At 37.4% G+C, this 16,867-nt stretch overlaps 1 protein-coding gene across 1 annotated transcript in view; it reads right to left on the bottom strand.

Annotated features, from left to right (window-relative positions):
• Nucleotides 1-7,032: 7,032 nt before the first annotated feature.
• The window catches only part of LOC149239247 (uncharacterized), a 63,067-nt gene continuing 53,232 nt past the window's right edge, over nucleotides 7,033-16,867 (bottom strand). The window contains exons 2-7 of the mRNA XM_089369807.1: nucleotides 10,045-11,351; nucleotides 9,442-9,903; nucleotides 8,450-9,204; nucleotides 7,851-8,275; nucleotides 7,465-7,748; nucleotides 7,033-7,344 (exon numbers count right to left, since the gene is read on the bottom strand). Coding sequence (XP_089225933.1) covers nucleotides 7,033-7,344; nucleotides 7,465-7,748; nucleotides 7,851-8,275; nucleotides 8,450-9,204; nucleotides 9,442-9,903; nucleotides 10,045-11,351 — 3,545 coding nt within the window. The remainder of the gene's footprint in view (nucleotides 7,345-7,464; nucleotides 7,749-7,850; nucleotides 8,276-8,449; nucleotides 9,205-9,441; nucleotides 9,904-10,044; nucleotides 11,352-16,867) is intronic.

Below are 16,867 nucleotides of genomic sequence, written 5' to 3'. Positions count from 1 at the left end.
CCTCCATTCTTTCTTCATAACATGAAGACAAGAATGATGTGTCTATCTCACCCACTCAACTAGGGAGGATATACTCATTCCTATAAAAGGAATATACCCAAGCTCCCTCTTAAATTCAGACTTGTCACCAAAAACAGTGATATGTTCTTTCATGGAGACCATGGTACTATTAGTTGCTTGTAGGGATCCCTTGGCATCATGTCATGAACTTCAACTTCCTTATCATGGAGCCTTCCTCTTATAGAAATTATTCATTGGGCATCAGCCATCTTTTCCATCACTTCCCTTCAACGAAACATAGTGTTGAAACGATAGTCATGTCATCCTTCTCTTCATCGGGAAGTGGCCTCCAAGTCCACATCTGGCTATCCTTCATACAAATACCTCTTCCAAGTCATGTTCTTTTCAGGAACTTGCATCCAATCTAGTTGTAGGTGACTTCTACAAGCCTCTTTTAGTAGCCCTGTTTCAACCTGACAAAATATTTTCAAAAATAAAAAATGAACATTAAATCAAAGTTACCTCTTTATGATGGCATTTCATCATGACATCTGCTTTTTGCAACATCAACATCCTTTAACATACCATATGAATCCATATCCAAGACATACATTATGAAGGTTCTATTTTTTAAAGATCCTTATCAGGGTCCGCGTACCTTCTCCACGGAGATGTCATAGCTAATCCTTCTATCTGTCATCAGATTTTGATTACTTATTTTATATTATGTGATTATAGATACATCTTTCACAAACTCTTCTTTCACTTTTCTTCACATATTTCTTCCACATGATCGTCTATACATAGTTCCTGCTTCATAGGAACCATATTTACCAACCACTTCATATTCTTCATGAGTTTATATTATGTTTATTTCATCTTGTCAATATGTAGAAGAATTCAAGCTACACCATACCTTCATGTATCATTCATAAGGAAGAGTCCCTTCTTCTTCAGTCATTCTCATGAGATAGAGCATTCAATTGTTCTATCTACAACCATATCAAAACATGACCTTATTTATCTATTACCAAATATATACATATCTCTTCCTTCATGTGGTCATCTAGAATTTCTTCTAGCAACCATTTCCTTGCTTGAAGATGGGAACACTTCAACCAGCTTGACATGTTGCACATCTTTTTCATCTTAGCATCATCCTTTTAACCTATAAATCACACATAAGGTGGAATGTAGACCATCTGCAAGACGCTTTCTTCTATTTAAGTAAAGGTGAATCTTCTAAAAAATATTCTAATGGAGGATCTTAATGATCCTCATTCTGCAAATGCTCCTTTCTAATGATGATGATGTACGATGATCTCTTTATCTTATATCTTGCTAGACCATTCATGTAACATCCCTGGTTAAAAATCCATGTAAAAAATATATAATACCATGGTCATGGGACACGTATTCGAAGATGAATGGTGGGAAAAACATCCTAGTGGATGTTCATTTCTATTTATTATGGCAAAGGGAATGGAAAAGGATTTGGAAAGGCATGAGACATAAATCAGCATTTTATTTATGAAAATAATGGAAATTAGGGAAAGGAAGGTGAAATGTCACAAGTTGCATGTGAGGAGGAAAATGAAGGCAAATAATGGAAATTTGAAGAAAATAGAGGCCTCATTGATAAAAAGGCTTATGAGTATCAGTTGGAAATATTTTGATAGGTTTTGGTGGAGCTCTCTTCTATTCTCTCTCTCTCTCATACTCTTGGAAAATTATATTTTTCTTGGAGCACTCTTGGAGGAGTGTGGAATACTTTGGATTTGAAGTAAGAAGGAAAAGGAAAAGCAGAAAAGCATAAGAGGACATCGGGATCAAAAACTACAATGGGTTCGCTTGCAGGTACCAAGTTGCATGTATGATTTCCTTACTAGGTTTGGTATAGATGGCATATGAATGTGGGTTCTTTGTCATGATCTTTCATTGGCATGGAGGATTTCTTGGATTGACAGTGGTTTTGCCTAGCCTTGCCATTTCCTAGATAGCCATGGTGTTGTGGGAGTCTTTCCCTTTTGTTTTCAAGTTGGTTCTCATGTTCCTTTGGTTGTGGGTTGAGTTATTAATTCCTGGAGCCTTGGTTGGAAAAACACTTTGGAGCCCTATAACAACTTGGGTTGAGTTATTAGTCTTGGAGCCTTAATTGGAAAAACGCTCTGTAGCCCTTGACGGGTTGAGTTACTAGTCCTGGAGCCTTGGTTGGAACAAGCGCTTTGGAGCCTTGGTTGGAACAAGCGCTTTGGAGCCTTGGATAGCTTGGGTAGAGACCAACCTAGTGATGGTTAGTGATGTCTGACCATGAAGTGGAATCATTGGTTGAAGGTTTAGGTGGTTTGGCCTTTAGAAGCCCTGGTTTGATTTTGATGGATTTGTTCTATGAGATCTCACATTCATTCTTGGAATATGGTATGATGGTTATTAGTTGAAGAGATATTTGGTTTAGCAATGGTCGGGTGGAATGTGGAAGTCTCAAACCTGGTTGGTCTTTACATTCATAAATAAGAGCACTCTTTCTCCCTAGTACTTTATGGGTAAATATACTTGTTTGTATGTGGTTTATATTCTTGTTATATCCTTAATATTTCTATTGGTTATATGTTCATTATGAATGAGTTTAATGACAATGAAAATGTATGGCTCTCATCATAATTTCGTTGATCATTGAATATACAAATAATATATATCTTAATAGATGGTAATTCAGTTATTTTGATGAGGCATCAATGCTTCTTAGTGATTGTCAGGTAACTATGAGACCCCTATGCTTAGAGTTGTTGTTTAAACCTATAGAATGCATACTTTTGACATGTTTGACGAAATTCCTATCATTGATAGTAGGTGTCCAATGAATTCCTTGTTCAAGTATTTGCATATGTATCATTGTTTCAATGTTATTTTTTATTTTTGGAAGTTTCATGGAGTTCTAGGCAGTGGTGTGAGTCCTGGCCCTAAAAAGGTGGCACGGAATTTGGAGTCCCTGGCACAAAACTACCTAGAAAAGTCCCCAATTGCATGGATTCCTTGTTGTGGCAGAAATTGGAGGGTCCCAGTCGCATGCATGCCATGTCAAGGGAGCGAATGAGGATTTAATGCATAAAAATGTTAGTTTATCTTAAGGGTTGGTCACCTAGATGGTATGGATGGCTCCTAGGGGTTCTGTTGCAAGTGTAGAAGGTTAGGTTTCTTGTGTTTCATCGGTTCCACTTCCTTAAACAATGTAAACTTTGAAACGGGAACTGTAAACTCAAAACGGGAACTCTAGCCAAAAAACCCCTTAAAAACATCAAAAACAGTGCTAAAAACAAAAAGTGTTGATGCTGGAATAACACCTTTTTTTTCTAGGGTAAATTTTGAACATGTTTTAAAAATGGCGGTGAAAACCAATTTTTTATGCAAAAATTGTCCAAAAAACGCCCTCAAAACAAAAAGTGTTAATGTTGGGATAACACTTTTTTTTCCCTTTTTTTTTCAAGGGTAATATTTCAACATTTCGAAATAATAGCGTAAAATATTTTATCATGACCTTGAAAAAAATTAAAATTTCAAACAAATAATGAAGACATAAAATAAAATTAAAAATAAAAAAATTAAAACAATGAAAAAACACAAAACAAAAAAAATTTAAAAATTAACAAAACATAAATTAAAGCATATATGTAAGACCTCTACAAATTTTTTTTTTTTTTTTTTTCCTATGACAATTTCACATCTACATATACATATTTACTTTGCTTAAGGTGAATTACTCTTGGTAACTATGTTCATAACAATGTTAATACCAATGTTTCACCATCACTATACTCACGGCATTTAAACAGTTAAACCTAGCACTTTATAATTATTATCCACGGCAATCATTTATCGTGTGCACTATTGGTTAGGCGTATGCATGTATCGTTTACCATGGTATAATATAATGCTTGGTTGATTATTAATTTATGAAACCTTCCCGCAGTCTCGAGAAGTATCCAGGGAAATCTTGGTTACACTTTCTATTATGGTTGAATGATTTGATGCGTTATTTAAATCCTCGGCCTGCGGTTCTGCGATTGTCATTATTATATTCCACCCGCATACGAGGATTACCCGTGCCAACACTCCGTCAGCCAGGTCTGGTTTTCCGGGTTCGCTGGAGAGCTCACTTCCGATAACGTTTTCCGGTCACCAACTTGGCGTTCTGGAACCTGGGCTTTCCTAGGGTGTCCACCTGGCGTGCAACCAGCCAGCTGGCCTAAGCTGCAACCGGCCAGGACTGCTCCGATTACCAACGCTAAAGACGGGACTTTATTGTGCCTGGTACTTGGCACGAATGACCCATGTGACAGCATTCATCGGAGAAATCCCGCGCCCATTTCAACGGAGAAGATGATGTTTTCCAGATCGACGGTTGTTATCCTTCCAGGTAAGGGTAATAGGTCTAAAGGGTTTTTCCATATCGCATTTGGCAATTGCAAACCATTTCCACTTGACTCCCGGTCTTGACAGGTCTCTGGCGATTGGAATTCCATCCGGCGCAGACCATTTGCATAACCAGCCGAGAAGGAGTTAGGGATTCAACCGTTATCCATGGCCGCGGTAACATGCCTTTCTTATTCCACAGTAATGCTCCTTTGTTTTATGGTTTGGCTTTTGCTGGTTTTGCCGCGGTTCTGACATTCGTTTTCCTTTCCTTGCAGGTGCGAAATGTGGGTATCGAGTCCTGTGCATGGTGGATGCCACTTCGTCTGTTCTCTTCCGTTTCCTGGTAAGAGAATGCCGACGACTTATGAGCAGAAAGTTTGTGGGTAACTTCTGAAATTGTTTTCGGCCGACTTGATCGAGCTTTGGTGTTTTTCCTTTTTCTTTTATCTTGTTCTGAGTCACTCCTGGAATGTGACTGTAACAGAGTCCCCGCTCTGGTTTTCACCGTGGCAAACTTGGGATTTGCCCATTACTGGGTATCGGTATTGTCCGTTCCGGACTGCGCTTACTGGACTGCGCTTGCTGTATTGTATTTTTACCATGTATCTGATATAGGGCCGAGGGTTTTATCCTGAACATTTATGTTTCCATTGGGCGGTTACAACTATTTGTAATTTCTTGACTGGTTAATGTGTTTATTTGTACATGCATAACAAGGTGCTACAGTTTTATAATGGATTTTGGACTTCTGTCGGTTAATACCGAACTTTTCCTTTAACATAAGAATATTGTTGTTCACAGGAGACTTTCATTGCATATGCTGGTACTGTAGGACTTCTGTTAATTCCTATTTCTCGGTTAGCATTGTTATCTCCATTACTTACATGCTATGTACTTTTGTTTAATAATGGCTTATGGTTTCTTATGGGCGAGTATTTGTCGGTTTCTCTACCCTGTCCATACCGGCCACGGCCGCCCATTTCACCATGGGGTTCCGCAGTTAAATTGGAACATTGGCACAAGGTAGTCAAGATTCGGGTGTGGGTACAAGTTACCCTCCTTATCTCGTTAATGCATGACATTTAATTCTTGTTCTAACTTCTGTATTCAACAGAACCTACAGTCACTATTTTCAGAGAATGATTATGTTAACGCAGGGTCTGTTTATTTTGTCGATCTGTTTTTGTTTTCCTTGTATTCGAAAGAACTGCTCTATAGATTCGCACATAAATATATTTAGTTTCGTTTTGTCATTAAGTGGATTATAGTTTTGAATAGATTCTCGTTCCTGTAACGGAAATTCTTTCTTTATATCATTTACGCAGTATACTCGGAAATCATTTCCAGAGAAAGGGTTGTCGACCCTACTCTTCTCTAGATTTTTCGTTTCTTCCTGTTGCACTATTCTTTCTTTATGGCAGTCTTAAAGGAATTTCCCTCTTTTCTAAGATGAATGTTTAACATAATTCAAGTCTTTATTCTACTTGCATCTACCAAAAGATATTTTCTTTTATACTGTTTACAGTTCTCTGTTCTGTCATAAACTTTGTAATTCAATTGTCAGCATATACACAGACTACCAAGCTCTCTGTTGTACATACCTGTTCAGAGGCAAACCTCTTAGTGCGCTTGTCTACCTCCCGACCTTAGGAGGGTCCTTCTCGACCTTCCACCCCCAAGCACCCAGCAAGATTCTTGCTATCTGCAACTCTTTGGCACTGCCAAAGTTACGCTATCTGGTCCTTACCAGACATAGCGGTTTATTCAGGGAGTTCTCTGCTCCCAACATGCGCTATCTGGTCCTTACCAGACGTAGCGTTCGCTGCCAAATTGCAACTTTTCCAGAGCTCTGCTATCTGGTCCTTACCAGACGTAGCAACCTCTTTTCCTGTTTCTTTTACCATTAAGTATCCTTCCTCTATGAGGCTCAACCGCCATCTGAAAGTAGTTAGGGTTTCTACCCTTTCTGACAGATGTCATATTTTTGGTTCTAATACCCCTCTGAAGGGGAAACTCTATAATCATTAGCAGTTGGTTTATTTCCAAGCCATACTCGTTGGCACCAAGCAATTATAACTATATTTAATTGAAACAGTAACAACAATAATAATTATCCAGTTTTACCAAACATAACCATAAACAATAGTTAAATTTACTGTTTTTAATTTAAACACTAGCAATTAACTGGGGCGTTACATCTCCCCCTCCTGAAGCTCAACATCGTCCCGATGTTGTTCACCCATAAACAGTTCGGGGTAATTTACTTTCATGCTCTGTTCATCCTCCCAGGTGGCCTCTTCTGGCCCAAAGTGCTGCCACTGCACTTTAACCTGGGTGATGACTCGTTTCCGCAGCATGACCCTTCTCCGATCTAGTATGCTCACCGGCTCGACTAGGAATTCTCCTTCCGGTTCCACCTGAAACACACAACAACCTGGTCAGTGTTTTCCTGGCAAATACTTGCAATTTAAGCTTCTCACAGCATCCACATACCTGTATGTCCTGCCAGCTAATTATGTGTTTAGGGTCGTAGACATATCTTTTTAAAACTGACACGTGGAAGACATTATGGACCCGGATATGGCTGGGTAGGGCTAGCTGATAAGCTACCGGCCCTACTCAAGCTAAAATCTGAAAAGGCCCACAGAAACAGGGTGCCAATTTGGCACACCCATTCCATTGTAAAGCACTTCTCCTCGCTCGAATTCTAACATATACATGTTCCCCCACTTGGTATTCCTTAAAGGTCCTTTTACGATCTGCAAAACTCTTTTGTCTGTCTTGAGCCACTTTTAAGTTAACCCACACTCTCTTAACCATTGCCTCCATCTCTTTTAACATTTCGGGACCCAACACGAGTCTGTCTTCCGGTCCACTCCAACTGGATGGCGTGCGGCATTTCCTGCCGTAAAGTACCTCAAAGGGGCTCATCTGTAAGGATGCATGATATCCATTATTATAAGCAAACTCCACTAGATGCAAATACTCTTCCCACCGAGTGGGTTGTTGCATCACATAAGATCTCAACATGTCCTCCAACACTTGATTCACCCGCTCAGTCTGTCCGTCAGTCTGCGGATGGTATGCGGTGCTAAAATTTAATTGAGTTCCCAGACCTTCAAACAGGGTCCTCCAAAACGCTGATGTAAATTTGACATCGCGATCGGATATTATAGTCTTTGGCAGCCCGTGGAGCTTAAATATGTTCTGCATAAAAACATTTGCGATTTGGGCTGCACGATACGTAGATTGTACCGGTATGAAGTGGGCTGTCTTGCTGAGTTTGTCCACTACAACCATAATAGAGTCATTGCTCTTCTTAGACTTCGGTAACCCTGTAATAAAATCCATGGTAATAACTTCCCATTTCCATTCTGGTATGGGTAATGGTTGTAACAAACCCGCGGGGTGTTGATGTTCAGCTTTAATTAGCTGACATTCTATGCATCGCGCCAGATATTCCGTTACGTCCCTTTTCATGCCTGGCCAATGATATTCCTTTCGAAGCGAAGTGATTAACTTTTGATATCCCGGGTGTCCCGCATAAGGACTTTTATGATTCTCATCCAGAATTTTCCTCTTAATATCACCCTGGTCGGGTACACATATTCTTTTCTTGTAACGTAAAAGGCCTGCCGCGTCCAACTCATAACCTTGTTGCATGATATGGGTGTTTGAATTCTGCACAAGCTGTTTCTTTTGCTGGTAGATTTGATCTTCCTCAGCTGCCTCTATAATTTCTTTGCTAAGGGTAGACCGTCCTTCACTAAGACCAATTTCATAAAGACAATGCGCTTTTCGGCTTAACGCATCTGCCACCCGGTTCTCTTTCCCTTTTAAGTGTTTGATTTCAAAATCAAAACTGCCCAAAAAGTCCACCCACCTAGCTTGTCTAGCATTCAAAGTTGGTTGACTTAAGTAGCTAGTTAAGCTGTGATGATCTGTCATCAATAAAAATTTTCTTCCCACCAAATAATGGCGCCACATTTTTAGCGCATGTACAACAGCAGTGAGTTCCAGATCATAGGCTGAATACTTCTGTTCATGTTCCTTCAATTTTCTGGATTCATACGCGATCACCCTCCCCTCTTGCATCAGCACCCCCCCTACACCTTCTTTACTGGCATCTGTGCAGACTACGTAATCTTTTTCCGGGTCTGCAATGCTCAGCACAGGTGCAGTAGTGAGCAAGTGTTTAAGTCGCTCAAAGCTCTGCTGACACTCCGCTGTCCACTTAAAGATTTTCCCTTTCTTTTGCAAGGAGGTGATGGGGTATGCAATCCTGGAAAATTTTTCCACGAACCGCCTATAATATCCAGCCAGCCCCATGAAAGACCTGATATCAGCCACGTCTTTTGGTGTTGGCCATTCCATTATGGTTTTAATCTTTTCAGGGTCTACAGCAATGCCTTCCTTGGTGATGATGTGCCCCAAATACTGGATCTGCTTTTTATAAAAGTCGCATTTGCTAAATTTTCCATATAACTGATGTTCCCGTAGAGTCTGTAGCACAAGTCTGAGATGCTCTTCATGTTCTTTAATATTCCGAGAGTATATCAGTATATCATCAATAAAAACTAAAACGAATTTATCCAAATACTGATGGAAAACACTATTCATCAGGCACATAAACGTTGCAGGTGCGTTGGTCAACCCGAAAGGTAGTACCACGAACTCATAGTGTCCATAACGGGTTCGAAAAGCAGTTTTGGCTACATCCTCTTCCTTAATTCTGATTTGATGATAACCAGATCTCAAATCGATCTTTGAAAATATCGTCGCCCCTTTCACCTGATCGAACAGTTCATCGATACGGGGTAGTGGATATTTGTTTTTCACTGTCAATTTATTCAGCTGGCGATAATCTATGCACATACGGAGTGTTCCATCCTTCTTCCTAACAAACAGTACTGGGGCTCCCCAGGGAGATACACTGGGACGGATGTATTTCTTGTCCAACAGCTCCTGCAGCTGCATCTTTAATTCGGTTAATTCCGGCACACTCATCCGGTACGGTGCTCGAGACACTGGGGCTGCACCAGGCACCAGCTCTATGGTAAAATCCAAATCTCTTTTAGGGGGCAATCCTGGTATTTCCTCAGGAAACACATCTGCGAATTCCTGCACCACCGGTATGTTTTCCAGTGCATTATCTTTATCTTCAGATTTTGCATGACCCACTTGAACTGCATATACTTGACACTTTTTCCGGATGCATTTAGCCAGTTGTGAGGCAGTAATTGGTCGAATCTGAACTGGCTTCAGAATACCTTGAATTTCCTGTTCATTTCCCATTTCATCCCGATAGGAGATTGTCTTGGTTTTGCAGTTTATTATGGACCACCGCCTTTCCAGCCAGTCCATTCCAATTAACACATCATAAGAGCCGAGAGGAAGTACATTTAATTCCGCTGTCACTGTCTGTCCAGCTATCTTTAATGGACAGTTGCTGACCTTGGCCAGCACCCGCCTTTTGGCCCCGGTAGCTAGCTGGACCAACCATGGACTCTTAAACTTAACAGATTGTAAATTACAGCTTTCCACTATTTTGGGGCTAACATAACTTAATGTAGCTCCTGGGTCTACTAAAACAGAAACAGTTCGATCAAAAATCTTACCTTCGAACTCTACCATCGTTGGCTGGTAATCAGCTTGACGGTCCTCGAGAGCAGCATTTATTCTTGGTATGGACCGAGCCACATCACCCACTGTAGAAGCTTCATAAACCTGGGACACCTGATCACTACCCTTTCGGTGAGGACAGTTCTTGATATAATGTGGCCCACCACAACCCCAGCACTGTACTGGCGGTCTAACTGCCCCCTCATTATCACTTCTGCCCGGCTGCTCGCTATATTTGGGCTCATTAGGTGGTTTCATTCTGAGCTGATTTCTAGACTGACTCCTACTGCTGGGCCCTTTTGAACCTCCTTTGCTGAAACTGCCACGAGTTCCCTTAATTCCCATAGTGGTTCTGCTGCCCTTTCTATCCACCCAACGCTTTCCAGAGCTATCTCCCCTTTGTTTATTCTGCTGATAGCATATTCTAGCTTTCCGAATCGCTTCATCCATGGTCTTCGGGTTATCAAATTCAATCCTTTCCCGCATTGTTTGGGGTAGACTGCTAACAAACCGCTGCACTTTTGCCTTTTCCTCCCGAATATACGGTACATAGCGGAGCAGGGATGTAAATTTGGTAATGAATTCATCCATGGTCTGCTGCCCAAGCCGCAGATCATGGAATTCCCGTGCTTTTTCATCGTAAAAGCATTCAGTCAAGTATTTCTCCTTGAAGTACTTCTGAAAAATTTCCCAAGTTATATCCTGTTCGCTCACTCCCCGCACCATCTTAACTTCCTCCCACCATAATGTAGCTTTGGCCTGTAGCTGGAAAATAGCCAGCCGTGCCTTAAGATGGTGGTCATATTCGTAAACTTGGAAATATTTGTTCATGTTTATTAGCCAGGCTTCCGCAGCCTCCTCGGACTCCCCATCAAAATGCGGCGGCTTAATCTTCCGAAACTCTCCTTGTAGTTCTATCCGCTGTCTTTTTGAGGTTTGATGCTCAGAAGCATTGTCAGATTTCTCACCTCGAGCCTCCGCCCTGCCCTCTGTTTCATCCTGATCAGTATGGTAATCTGGTTCTTCTGATACATGCTTTTGCTCCGGACTAGGGTTAGGCTGGTGCTGGTTTTGTTTATCTGATAAACTTTTCAGAATCCTTTCCTGTTCCATGGTCAATCTGGTATTGTCCTCTCGTAAACGAGCCATCTCGTTCTTCAATTCTTGAACTGTCTCCAATATGGTCAAGTTGGTGCTGCGTGTCTCCTCCCCTAGCTGCACCCAAATCTCAGGATTTCCCTGAGGGTGGTTGACGCTGTCTGGTCTGTCCACATTTCCATGAGGAGCACTGCTCGTTCTCCTCATTTTGCTGTCACCTGTTCAAAAGATTAGTTTTCTTTTCCACAGATGTTACATGCAATATATCATGGAATAATCCCTACTTGCTCATTAATTCAATTAATCATATCAGTTTCTCAGTTATGGTTAGCCCGAGGTCACAGAGTTGCAACCTCGCTCTGATACCACTTGTAAGACCTCTACAATTTTTTTTTTTTTTTTTTTTTTTCCTATGACAATTTCACATATATATATACATTTTTACTTTACCTAAGGTGAATTACCCCTGGTAACTATGTTCGTAACAATGTTATTATCAATGTTTCGCCATTACTATACTCACAGCATTTAAATAGTTAAATCTAGCACTTGATAATTATATCCGCAGCAATCATTTATCGTGTGCACTAAGGGTTAGGCGATATGCATGTTTCGATTCCCATGGAATATTATAATGCTTGGTCGATAGTAATATGTGGAACCTTTCCGCAGTCTCGAGAAATATACAGGGAAATCTTGGTTACACTTTCTATTATGGTTGAATGATTTATTGCGTTATTTGAGTCCTCGGTCTGCGGTTCTGCAATTGTCATTATTGTGTTCCACCCGTATACGAGGGTACCCGTGCCAACACTTCATCAGCCGGATCTGGTTTTCCGATTTCACTGAAGAGATTACCTCCGATAACTTTTCCCGGTCACCAACTTGGCATTCGGGAACCAGGGCTTTCCTATGGTGTCCACCTGGCGTGCATCCAGCCAGCTGGCTTGGGCTGCAACCGGCCAGGACTGCTCCGACTACCAACGCTTCAGACGAGACTTTATTGTGCCTAGTACTTGGCACGAATGAGCCATGTGACAGCATTCATCGGAGAAATCCCGTGCCCATTTCAACGGAGAAGATTATGTTTTCCAGATCGACGGTTGTTATTCTTCCAGGTAAGGGTAATAGGTCTAAAGGGTTTTTCCATATCGCATTTGGCAATTTCAAACCATTTCCACTTGACTCCCGGTCTTGACAGGCCTCTGGCGATTGGAATTCCATCCGGCGCAGACCATTTGCATAACCAGTCGAGAAGGAGTTAGGGACTCAACTGTTAGCCATAGCCGCGGTAACATGCCTTTCTTATTCCATAGTAATGCTCCTTTGTTTTATGGTTTGGCCTTCGCTGGTTTTACCGTGGTTCTGACATTCGTTTTTCCCTTTCCTTGCAGGTGCGAGATATGGGTATCGAGACCTGCGCATGGTGGACACAACTCCGTCTGTTCTCTTCTGTTTCCTGGTAAGAGAATGCCGACGACTTATGTACAGAAAGTTTGTGGGTAACTTCTGAAATTGTTTTCGGCTGACTTGATCGAGCTTTGGTGTTTTTCCTTTTTCTTTTATCTTGTTCTGAGTCACTCCTGGAATGTGACTGTAACAGAGTCCCCGCTCTGGTTTTCACCGTGGCAAACTTGGGATTTGCCCATTACTGGGTATCGGTATTGTCCGTTCCGGACTGCGCTTACTGGACTGCGCTTGCTGTATTGTATTTTGCCATGTATCTAATACAGGGCCGAGGGTTTTGTCCTGGACATTTATGTTTCCATTGGACGGTTACAACTATTTGTAATTTCTCGTCTGGTTAATGTGTTTATTTGTACATGCATATCAAGGTGCTACAGTTTTATAATGGATTTTGGACTTCTGTCGGTTAATACCGAACTTTCCTTTAACATAAGTATATTGTTGTTCACAGGAGATTTTCTTTGCATATGCTGGTACTGTAGGACTTCTATTAATTCCTATTTCTCGATTAGCAATATTATCTCCATTACTTACATGCTATGTTCATTTGTTTAATAATGGCTTATTGTTTCATATGGGCGAGTATTTGTCGGTTTCTCTACCCTGTCCATACCGGCCACGGCCGCCCATTTCACCGTGGGGTTCCGCAGTTAAATTGGAACATTGGCACAGGGTAGCCAGGATTCGGGTGTGGGTACAAGTTACCCTCCCTATCTCGTTAATGCATGACATTTAATTCTTGTTCTAACTTCTGTATTCAACAGAAGAGACCTACAGCCACTATTTTCAGAGAATATTTCTATTAACACATGGTCTGTTTATTTTGTCGACCTGCTTTTGTTTCCTTGGATTCGAAGGAACTGCTCTGTGGAATCATACATATATATATTTAGTTTTCTTTTTATCATTTAATGGATTATCGTTTGATTAGATTCTCGTTCCTGTAACGATTGTATACGGAATTCTTTCTTTATATCATTTACGCAGTATACTCGGAAATCATTTCCAGAGAAAGGGTTGTTGACCCTACTCTTATCTGGTTTTCTCTTTTCTTCCTGTTGCACTATTCTTTCTTTATGGCAGTCATAAAGGAATTTCACTCCTTTCTAAGATTAATGTTTTAACATAATTCAAGTCTTTATTCTACTTGCATCTACCAAAAGATATTTTCTTTGTACAGTTTACAGTTCTCTGTCCTGTCATAAACTTTTTAATTCAATTGTCAGCATATACACAGACTACCAAGCTCTCTGTTGTACATACCTGTTCAGAGGCAAACCTCTGAGTGCGCTTGTCTACCTCCCGACCTTAGGAGGGTCCTTCTCGACCTTCCACCCCCAAGCACCCAGCAAGATTCTTGCTATCTGCAACTCTTTGGTACTGTCAAAGTTACGTTATCTGGTCCTTACCAGACATAGCAGTTTATTCAGGGAGTTCTCTGCTCCCAACATGCGCTATCTGGTCCTTACCAGACGTAGCGTTCGCTGCCAAATTGCAACTTTTCCAGAGCTCTGCTATCTGGTCCTTACCAGACGTAGCAACCTCTTTTCCTGTTTCTTTTACCATTAAGTATCCTTCCTCTATGAGGCTCAATCGCCATCTGAAAGTAGTTAGGGTTTCTACCCTTTCTGACAGATGTCATATTTTTGGTTCTAATACCCCTCTGAAGGGGAAACTCTATAATCATTAGCAGTTGGTTTATTTCCAAGCCATACTCGTTGGCACCAAGCAATTATAACTATATTTAATTGAAACAGTAACAACAATATAATTATCCAGTTTTACCAAACATAACCATAAACAATAGTTAAATTTACTATTTTTAATTTAAACACTAGCAATTAACTGGGGCGTTACAATATACTTACGTATATAAAAAAATATATATATCAATCAATCATGAAAATGTCAAAAAAAACTAAATTAAAAAACTAAAAAACACTTAAAAATTATAAACAAATAAATAGTTAAATAATAATAATAATAATAATAATAATATATAACTTTCTTGTAAACAATAAAAAAAAATTGTCAAAAGAAAAGAAAAATATATATATATATGGAAAAGAAAAAAAATTGAAACAAATTATAAAATTTAGGTAAAAATAGAAAAATTTAAAAAACATTATTAAAAAACTAAAAAAAAAAATTAAAATTAAAAACAAATTAAATTTAATAAAAACATAGAAAATTAACCAAAAAAAATTAAAAACTACTGAAATTAAGATTAAAATGTTAATTACTTAAAAATATATATATTAAAAAGACAAAAATAAATAAATAAATGTTAAAAAAAAATTATCTCATAAATCATAAAAGAATTAAGAAAAAAAAAACAAAATTAAAATATATATATAATTAAGTAAATAAAAATAGAAAAAAAAACATTAAAAAAACCTAGGAAAAAAAAATTAAAAACAAACTAGATAATAATAATAATAATAATAATAGAAAATCAACAAAAATAAAAATAAAAAACTAGTAAAATTAACATAAAAAACATTTAAAAAAACTAAAAAAAATAAAAATAAACTGAAATTAAAACAAAAAAAAACCTCAAAAAATTAAAAAAAATTAAATTAAATTTTTAAAGAAACATTTATTTTTCTATTTAAAAAATAAAGAACAAAATTGATTAAAATTACATTTTTTATTTAAAACACAAAATAAATAAATAAATAAATTTTTAAATTTTTTTATACATATTGTTTTTTTTATTTAGAAAATATATATATTAAAAAATTTTAAAATAATTGCTTAACAATTTTTTTTAATTATTTAAAAAAAATTATTCAAAAGTGTTATTTTTTTTTAAACAAGGTCTTTTTTAATTTAAAACAAAAATTTTTAAAGTTTTTTCATTTAAAAAATAAAATTGTTCAGCAATTAATTAAAAAATTTTTAATATATACTTTTGTAAATAAAATAAAAAACAATTTGTATAAAAAAATTTAAATTTTAAAATTTTTTTTGGTGTTTTAAATAAAAAAGGTAAGTTTAAAAAAATTATTTTTTTTTTAAATCAATTTTGTTTTTTATTTTTTAAATAGAAAAATACATAATTCTTGAAAAAATTAATTTTTTATTTTTTTAAATTTTTTTTTTAAAGACATATATTTTTAAATTTTTTATATTTTTTTGGTTTTTTTTTTTTAAATTTCAGTGTATTTTTGTTTTTTAGTTTTTTTTAAATGTTTTTAATGTTAATTTTACTAGTTTTTTATTTTTATTTTTGCTAATTTTCTATTTATTTTTTTAATCTAGTTTGTTTTCATTTATTTATTTATTTTTTTGTTAATTTTTTTTAATTTTTCTATTTTGACTTACAATATATATATTCTTTTTAAATTATGTTTTTTTTCCAAATTCTTTTACAGTTTATGAGATAATTTTTTTTTATTAACATTTTTTTTTGGTCTTTTTTTATATATATTTTTATATGACTTTCTTGAAATAATCAACATTTAAAAAATAAAAATAAAACAACTTAAAAATTCTTTAAGTAATCATAATTTAAAAAAAAAATGGACATAATAAATTTTAAAGTGTGAAAAATAAGTCCTCTAAAAAAAAAAGGTATGTTGTATAACGCGTTGCATCAACACGTTTCAAAATGAGCATAAAAATCACTAACATTTAAAAACAAATATTTATATTTGATACATAAGAATATTTAAATTGTCAAAAATATGCTCCAAAAAATAAGTATTGTATTCTACATCACCACTTTTCAAAATTGGGTCATGTTTTTACTACCTCTATGAAACGGGTAATCGTATCGGTTATTTAAGGTTATTTAAAGTGCCAAAAACTATATTCTAAAAAAAATATGTGTGTTCTACATCGCCCCTTTTCAAAATCAGGTTAATTTTTTTCTATCTCTATGAAATGGGTAACAGTATCAGTTACCGTTTCAAAGTTTACATTGTTCTTAATTAATACATAGGGAGTTGAATATTATCATAGTAACTATTCATCACATGTTTACCCCAGTTGGTCGGTTACTTGGGTAGATGTGGGAGGAGGGTGTTACAGAGTGGTATTAGAGCATGGTTCAACAATTGGAATGGATGGGAGGAATGTGTTTGTCATGCATACTTATAGGTTGTAGATGTGCTTGTTATGTATGCATGGTGGTAGTCATTGTTGCATTTGTGTTTTCATGTAGAAGTTGATGATGTTGTTGTTGGGATGCATTTGTAATGAATGCATGTTAGTTGTATATGCATTTTTTATGCGTGTCAATGTTTATATGTTGTTATGCATG

This window comes from Pinus tabuliformis, chromosome 8 (genome assembly GCF_031772625.1).
Source record: "Pinus tabuliformis cultivar Carrire ecotype Pingquan chromosome 8, CPIR1, whole genome shotgun sequence".
NCBI classification, from domain to species: Eukaryota; Viridiplantae; Streptophyta; class Pinopsida; order Pinales; family Pinaceae; genus Pinus; species Pinus tabuliformis.
This window is presented reverse-complemented; position numbering and strand designations above follow the sequence as displayed.